This window comes from Salmo salar, chromosome 11, assembly GCF_965601325.2.
Source record: "Salmo salar chromosome 11, fSalSal1, whole genome shotgun sequence".
Lineage (NCBI taxonomy): Eukaryota > Metazoa > Chordata > Actinopteri > Salmoniformes > Salmonidae > Salmo > Salmo salar.
This window is the reverse complement of record NC_138301.1, coordinates 87471352-87480078: the sequence shown is the minus strand read 5'-3', so window position 1 is coordinate 87480078 and position 8727 is coordinate 87471352. Positions and strand designations below refer to the sequence as shown.

At 45.9% G+C, this 8727-nt stretch overlaps 1 protein-coding gene across 1 annotated transcript; it reads left to right on the top strand.

Annotated features, from left to right (window-relative positions):
* The first annotated feature begins 534 nt into the window (after window positions 1-534).
* LOC100194600 (betaine-homocysteine methyltransferase) lies at window positions 535-5725 on the top strand. The gene is given in 8 exon segments (NM_001139685.1): window positions 535-619; window positions 1092-1224; window positions 1437-1549; window positions 2074-2265; window positions 2453-2600; window positions 4091-4273; window positions 4402-4630; window positions 4872-5725. Coding segments are annotated over 8 exon segments (1203 nt in total). The 5' UTR covers window positions 535-595; the 3' UTR covers window positions 5053-5725.
* Window positions 5726-8727: the final 3002 nt, after the last annotated feature.

Here is an 8727-nt window from a genome sequence, read left to right as displayed (position 1 = left end):
CTGCGGTTGAAAATTAGCCGGCTGGCTAAAACCGGCACTTTTACTGAAACGTTGATTAATGTGCACTGTCCCTGTAAAAATAAAATAATAAACTCAAACTCAACACCATTCATTCCTCTGTAATGGCTCAATAGCGCATTGAAGCCAAATGAAGTCGGTTAAGATGGCCTCTCATGGAGACATAACGTGCTCAGTTTGAACTACTCCAGTAAGTGACGTTGCAGGCTTGCTCAGTGCTGCCCCCTCTCAATGAGGAATTTGGTTCTTGCTTGTTGTTCATGTAGTGAAAGGGCTTTATGTCAGAAATAAGGTATTTCTGTCTTTTTATTTTTTCATTTTAGAATAAGGCTGTAAAAAAGTGAAGGGGTCTGAATGCTTTTCGAATGCACTGTAGATGCAGAGAAAAATAGATTATTTAACAAGCAGGAGCGGGCGGATCTGTGTGACTGTGAGTGACATCAGTGCACATCACACCCCTCCTTGGGCTTATAAAGGCAAACGGATCACGGGTATCAAACCCTCTCCAAATCTAGAGGAAGCCTGTGTTTGAGAAGGAGTGTCTCAAGTACAAGTACAAGTGCAATCACCAATGATCATGGCACCAGCTGGAGCTAAGAGGGTAAGTCGAGACTTAATATGACCATCATTAACGGTGTAAAGGCATGCATGCCTGTTGCGTAATGCACTTAGCCTTTTGCAGAACTATTGCAGATGTGCTAATGTGTGTATTGCTTTGGTGTTAAGAGTATGTTATTATAGGGATCAAAATGCTTATTTTAGTTCTAACTTCATCTGAACCCCTTGGTCTTGTTTGGCGCAATATATACATTTTGTTTCCCATTGCGCATGATTCATTGACTTTGGTTAACATAGAATGGTCTGACTTCTACAACTCTATTATATAACTTAGATCAGCGTTTCCTAAACTTGGGGTGCGATGTTCACCCATTGGTGTCCCCAGGACCCAGTTTGGGAAACAATGCATTCGTTTACCTTTAGCGTATTTCATTCAGGGAGCTTTTTACGCATTTATTGCGGGTGCATATTTCATACTTGTAGAATGGAGAGCTAATTATGCAATGTTTGTGCAGAACATTCTGGAGCGCCTGGATGCAGGCGAGATTGTTATTGGGGATGGAGGTTTCGTCTTCGCCCTGGAGAAAAGGGGCTATGTGAAGGCGGGTCCCTGGACTCCTGAGGCTGCCGCCGAGCACCCCGAGGCTGGTAAACGATATCTAATCTTTGGCTCCCTGGACCCTTCGCACCAGTCATAGTCTAGCCTACATAGCATTTAGCGAAGCCTCTCGCCTCTCCAACTTGTCCATCAGACGCACATTTTTCAACCAGATGAAGTTGAGAGAGCGTGAAGTCGCAAAGTTGTAAATACTTAGCAAAAAGCCATATGAGTGAGTGACACTTACTCTTCTCGTTTCCAGTGAGACAGCTGCACCGTGAATTCCTGCGGGCGGGGTCAAATGTCATGCAGACTTTCACCTTCTACGCCAGCGATGATAAACTGGAGAACAGGGGTAACGCTCAGCGCTTCACCGTGAGTATCCGTCTGCAGCTGTTGGGAAAACTCACCAAGAGGAATGAATGAGAATGCCAGACCCATTCTACTGTTACATTTAGGCCATGCATTTCTAAGCAGGATTGTTCAATGACTGAATGGGATAAGAGTTTCTATAAATAATTATTCCATTTATCTGTAAATCAGGTTTCCTATACATCTCTCGAAGCCTGTTCTTCTGTTCAGCACTGATTTTATTTCCCAACTTGGTGTTTAACCAACTTGGCAAGTTTCACAATGGTGATATAGAAGACATTGGGTGTGTTCCTCTGCCCAGGTGTTGCTGATGCCTGACAGATCTTACAACGCCTGGTTAGGTGTTTTTTTTTTTTGTATCAGCTAATCACATCGTACGTTATAGCAATTTGACAGTCGATCACGTAACACTGAAACATTGGTTGACGCATGCAACGTCTGAGCAGGGAAATGCAACCATTGCAGGCTACCGCAAACTACATCAATAGAGTTGTACACCAATCAATATCTGCTTTGATTTACACCAGGGCACACAAATCAACGAGGCCGCCTGTGACCTGGCCAGGGAGGTGGCCAATGAGGGCGACGCGATGGTGGCGGGCGGGGTCTCCCAGACCCCCTCTTACTTGAGCTGCAAGTGCGAGGACGAGGTCAAGAGCATCTTCAAGAGGCAGCTTGATGTCTTCGTCAAGAAGAACGTGGATTTCATGATTGCAGAGGTAGGAATGGCATGTTGTACGCTCATATAGTAGATCCACTTCTTGCCCACATGGCATACTGATAACATAAATCTGATTTTGATCATTTTGACCTGACCGATTCTATGTGAAAAAGATCTTCACTTGGACAATGCTGGTTTCTGTATTGGTTGGGTTGTCACTTTTTTTACCCTGTGTGTTTGTGCAGTACTTTGAGCACGTGGAGGAGGCAGAGTGGGCCGTGCAGGTGCTGAAGACCTCGGGCAAGCCAGTGTGTGCCTCTCTGTGTATCGGCCCTGACGGAGACCTCAACGGAGTCAGCCCTGGAGACTGTGCCGTCCGGCTGGTCAAAGCTGGTATGGGACTTCATTTAGCTCTCTCGCTCAGCAAAAAAAGAAACGTCCCTTTTTCAGGACACTGTCTTTCAAAGATCATTCATAAAAATCCAAATAACTTCACAGCTCTTCATTGTAAAGGGTTTAAACACTTGCTTGTTCAACGAACCATAAACAATTAATGAACATGCACCTGTGGAACGGTCGTTAAGACCCTAACAGCTTACAGACGGCAGGCAATTAAGGTCACAGTTATGACAACTTAGGACACTAAAGAGGCCTTCCTACTGAATCTGAAAAACACCAAAAGAAAGATGCCCAGGGTCCCTGCTTATCTGTGTGAACGTGCCTTAGGCATGCTGCAAGGAGATATGAGGACTGCAGATGTGGCCAGGGAAATAAATTGCAATGTCCTTACTATGAAACGCCTTAGACAGGGCGGACAGCTGATCATTCTTCCAGTGGCAGACCACATGTAACAACACCTGCGCAGGATTGGTACATCCGAACATCACACCTGTGGGACAGGTACAGGATGGCAACATCAACTGCCGGAGTTACACCAGGAACGCACAATCCCTCCATCAGTGCTCACACTGTCCGTAATAGGCTGAGAGAGGCTGGACTGAGGGCTTGTAGGCCTGTTGTAAGGCAGGTCATCACCATACATCACCGGCAACAACATCGCCTATGGGCACAAACCCACCGTCACTGGACCAGACAGGACTGGCAAAAAGTGCTCTTCACTGACAAGTCACGGTTTTGTCTCACCAGGGGTGATGGTCGGATTCGCGTTTATTGTCGAAGGAATGAGCGTTACACCGAGGCCTGTACTCTGGAGCAGGATCGAGGGTCCGTCATGGTCTGGGGCGGTGTGTCACAGCATCATCGGACAGAGCTTGTTGTCATTGCCTGCAATCTCAACGCTGTGCGTTACAGGGAAGACATCCTCCTCCCTCATGTGGTACCCTTCCTGCAGGCTCATCCTGACATGACCCTCCAGCATGACAATGCCACCAGCCGTACTGCTCGTTCTGTGCGTGATTTCCTGCAAGACAGGAATGTCAGTGTTCTGCCATGGCCAGCGATGAGCCCGGATCTCAAACCTATTGAGCATGTCTGAGACCTGTTCGCTTGGAGGGTGAGGGCCATTTCTCCCAGAAATGTCTGGGAACTTGCAGGTGCTTTGGTGGAAGAGTGGGGTAACATCTCACAGCAAAGCTGGTGCAGTCCATGTGCAGGAGATGCACTGCAGTACTTAATGCAGCTGGTGGCCACACCAGATACTCACTTGTGACCTCCCCCTCTCCTTTGTTCAGGGACACATTATTCCATTTCTGTTAGTCACATGTCTGTGGAACTTGTTAAGTTTGTCTCAGTTTTTGAATCTTGTTATGTTCATACAAATATTTACACATGTTAATTTGCTGAAAATAAACGCAGTTGACAGTGAGGACGTTTCTTTTTTGCTGAGTTTATATACACACACAGCTCTCACTCTCTGCCAATAGGAGCCAATATTGTGGGCATCAACTGTCACTTTGACCCCATGACCTGTGTGAAGACGGTGAAAATGATGAAGGAGGGTGTTGAGAGGGCGGGGCTGAAGGCCCACTACATGGTCCAGCCTCTGGCCTTCCACACCCCTGACTGCAACTGCCAGGGATTCATCGACCTGCCAGAGTTCCCCTTCGGTACGTACACACATCGCCATATCTCTCTCCTGTCCACTAGGTCGTCTTTTCTTTTTCCTCCCTTTCTCCTAATTTCTCTTCTCTTTTCCAACTCCCTCTCTCTGACTGCATGTCTGTCTCTCCCCCAGGTCTGGAGCCCAGGATTCTGACCAGGTGGGACATGCACAAGTACGCCAGGGAGGCCTTCAACGTTGGCATCCGTTTCATTGGCGGCTGCTGCGGCTTCGAGCCCTACCACATCAGGGCTGTAGCTGAGGAGCTGGCCACAGAGAGAGGCTACCTGCCCGCTGCCTCAGAGAAGCACGGTAACTGGGGTGCTGGCCTGGAGATGCACACCAAGCCATGGGTCCGTGCCAGGTAAGGAGACCGGGTACAAATGAGTTAGATACCAGGAACCACAAAGGAGTGTCCTTATATGACTCCAGTCCAAAATCGCAAAAGTTCAGTTTAACTTAAATTGTTACTATAAGACACATGAGGTTAGACATAGTACTGTACCATTTTATTACCAGCTTATTACTCCCTGGAGTATACATTTGACCTTTTACATTTTCAATCCCCCACCTCTCCCTTCCCCCTCTGTCCCTCTCTCCCCCAGGGCTCGCCGTGACTACTGGGAGAAGTTGAAGCCAGCATCCGGCCGTCCCAAGTGTCCCTCCATGTCCACCCCTGATAGCTGGGGTGTCACCAAGGGCCATGCCGACCTGATGCAGCACAAAGAGGCCACCAGCCAGGAAGAGCTCAAGCCCCTGTTTGAGAAGGCCAAGGCCAGCCACTGAGCACTCCTTCTGGGGTAGGAGAGGGAGGTGGAGCCCCCTGGAGGAAAACCGAAGGAGTGGCATGCACTCCGAAGTAGTGTTGTGGTTTGATAAAGGCAGAGGGAGAACACCCACACATTCCCTTTTTAAAGAAGTTTACATAACACAAATAATTAGATGGAAGTCTTATTCTGTTTTGATTTCTAGGACCACCTTCTTGTGAACCAAAAGTTATTCTTATGATTTCATTCAGATTTGCAGCATCTCTAGATGGTATAGCTCCATTGTATTCTCTTCTGTAATAATTCTAAAGTTATTATGGTATAGATGCATCTCATTTCTAAATAACTGGATTTCAAACTTGATATGTGCCTTACTCAGACAGAATGTTACAGCAATCATCAAGCCATTGATACGTACTGTGAGTTAAACAAACCAAAACGTTGCCCCCGGTGGTGCGTCCACCCATACCTCCAGAGTGTGCTGCTGATCTCGTGACTATTGAAACACATAAGATTAGAAATAAAAGTGAAGGCGTGTTACCGAAACTACTGTGACCACAATGTTATATAGCTGGTAAAGAATGTAGCATAGCCTAGTTCTGAATGCATCTGGTGCCAAAAAATGTCTATACCAAATGAAAGTTTTGACTTCATAACTGTAGTTTGATTCAATAAACTTCCACTTGACCTTGTATGTGATGACATTTCTTCATTGTGTGGGGTATCCTATCAACATGTTGGTGTTTTGAAACCTCAAGCTACCAAAATACTTTTACATACACAGAATACCAAGATAAGACAATCATAGCAAAATCTGAATTGATTTATTTCCACAACATCATTATTGTAAATTTTTCTTAAACGACATAACCAAATAGCTTTATCGTACTCATTTGGATTGAACTTTGAAGCTATTTCACTGTCATTCTACCCTTACAAAAAAGTCCTGCAAGACTATTCAATTATTCTGCAGGTTCTGCTGAATTCCTGCAAGAATTTACCTGACCCTGCAGGAATTACTTTAGCTGCATTTACACAGGCAGCCCAATTCTGATCTTTTGTCCACTAATTGGTATTTGGACCAGTCAGATCTTTTTAGAGCTGATCTGATTAGTCAAAAGACCAATGAGTGGATTTTTTTAATCAGCTTTACATCTGCTCCTGCCACGCCCTCTACTTCTCATCCTATGTCTCCCTAACCTGCCACCACTCCCCCCCCCCAGTGCTCTCTCCCTCTCTGTGTGTATGTGATTGTGTGTGGAGACAGGTGTGCTAGAGGTGGAGCAGATCCCCACCAGCTGCAACCTGTTCCATAATCAAGGCCTCTACAAATACTCAGCCCTGCCACTTCCACACTGTCAGTTTGTAGTCTCTGCTCAGTCAGTCTGCATTTCTAGCCTCTTGTTCCTGCATAGATCTTGTTATCCTGTTGTGCCTGTTTTTCCTTAGCTTGATGCTGCTTTTCTCTCTGCTACAGTTCTGGCTGCTCTGACTCTGTTCCCTGTCTTCAGTCCCTCGTCTCGTCAGCCCTGCTTCCCTGCCCTGGACCCCCGCTCTACTATTTCCTTGAATTCTGCTCCAGACCTGCTTACCCTGCCCTCAATTCCTGGTTCCCTGCTACCTGACCTGCACCCCCTCCCCCCCATTATTGTGAATGGAAAAGTGACAATCTTCATGGTCAATCTTTGTGTAAATAAACCCCAAAAAATTTAAGACAATCATGGTACCAATAATTGCTCCGAATAAAACCGGATATATGTCCTTGAACAGATTATTTAAAAATCGCACACAGAAGATTCCATTCACTATATTTTTTTCACTTTAAAAGTGCTTTCCTCACCATTGTCACGTCCTGACCAGCAGAGGGAGTATTGTATTAGTATTTTGGTCAGGATGTGGCAGATAGTTTGTGTGGTATGGTTTATCTAGTTCTGTTTCTTTGTTAGTCTGTGTGGCTCCCGATCAGGAACAGCTGTATGTCGTTGTTCCTGATTGGGAGTCATATATTAGGAGTGTGTTTTTCACCTGGGGTTTATGGGTTGTTGATTTTGCACTGCTAGTATTTGTTATAGCCTGTGAAACTGTCACCTGTCGTTCTTCGTTTTCTGTGTTCACCTTATTCTAATTATATATAAAGATGAGCATTCATATCCCGTCTGCGTTTTGGTCATCTCTTCATGAAGACAGGCGTTACAACCATCTTAAATAAGCATGCCCTGTTCAAAAAATGTAGAACCAGGAACTGATATAGCCCTTGGTTAACTCCAGACCTCACTGCCCTTGACCAGCACAAAAACATCCTGTGGCGTACTGAATTAGCATTGAATATCCCCTGTGATATGTAACTTTTCAGGGAAGTTAGGAACGCAAAGGCTAGCTTTTTCAAACAGAAATTTGCATCCTGTAACACAAACTCCAAAAAGTTCTGGGACACTGTAAAGTCCATGGAGAATAAGAACACCTCCTCCCAGCTGCCCACTGCACTGAGGCTAGGAAACACTGTCACCACCGATAAATCCATGATAATTGAGAATTTCAATAAGCGGTTTTCTACGGCTGGCCAAGCTTTCCACCTGGCTACCCCTACCCGGTCAACAGCACTGCACCCCCCACAGCAACTTGCCCAAGCCTCCCCCATTTCTCCTTTACCCAAATCCACGTAGCTGATGTTCTGAAAGAGCTGCAAAATCTGGACTCCTACAAATCAGCTGGGCTAGACAATCTGGACCCTCTGTTTCTAAAATTATTCGCTGCAATTGTTGCAACCCCTATTAATAGCCTGTTCAACCTCTCTTTCATATCGTCTGAGATCCCCAAAGATTGGAAAGCTGTCGCAGTCATCCCCCTCTTCAAAGGGGGTGACACTCTAGACCCAAACTGTTACAGACCTCTATCTATCCTACCCTGCATTTCTAAGATCTTCGAAAGCCAAGTTAATAAACAGATCATCGATCATATCGAATCCCACCGTACCTTCTCCGCTATGCAATCTGGTTTCCGAGCTGGTCATGGGTGCACCTCAGCCACGCTCAAGGTCCAAAATGATATCATAACCGCCATCGATAAGAGACAATACTGTGCAGCCGCATTCATCGACCTGGCCAAGGCTTTTGACTCTGTCAATCACCACATTCTTATCGGCAGACTCAATAGCCTTGGTTTCTCAAATGACTGCCTCACCTGGTTCACCAACTACTTCTCAGACAGAGTTCAGTGTGTCAAATCGGAGGGCCTGTTGTCCGGACCTCTGGCAGTCTCTATGGGGGTGCCACAGGGTTCAATTCTCGGGCAGACTCTTTTCTCTGTATACATCAATGATGTCGCTCTTTCTGCTGTTGACTCTGATCCACCTCTACGCAGACGACACCATTCTGTATACTTCTGGCCCTTCTTTGGCCACTGTGTTAACTAACCTCCAGACGAGCTTCAATGCCATACAACTCTCCTTCCATGGCCTCCAACTGCTCTTAAATGCAAGTAAAACTAAATGCATGCTCTTCAACCGATCGCTACCAGCACCTGCCCACCCGTCCAGCATCACTGCTCTGAACGGTTCTGACTTAGAATATGTGGATAACTACAAATACCTAGGTGTCTGGTTAGACTGTGAACTTTCCTTCCAGACTCACATTAAGCATCTCCAATCCAAAATTAAATCTAGAATCGGCTTCCTATTTCGCAACAAAGCATCCTT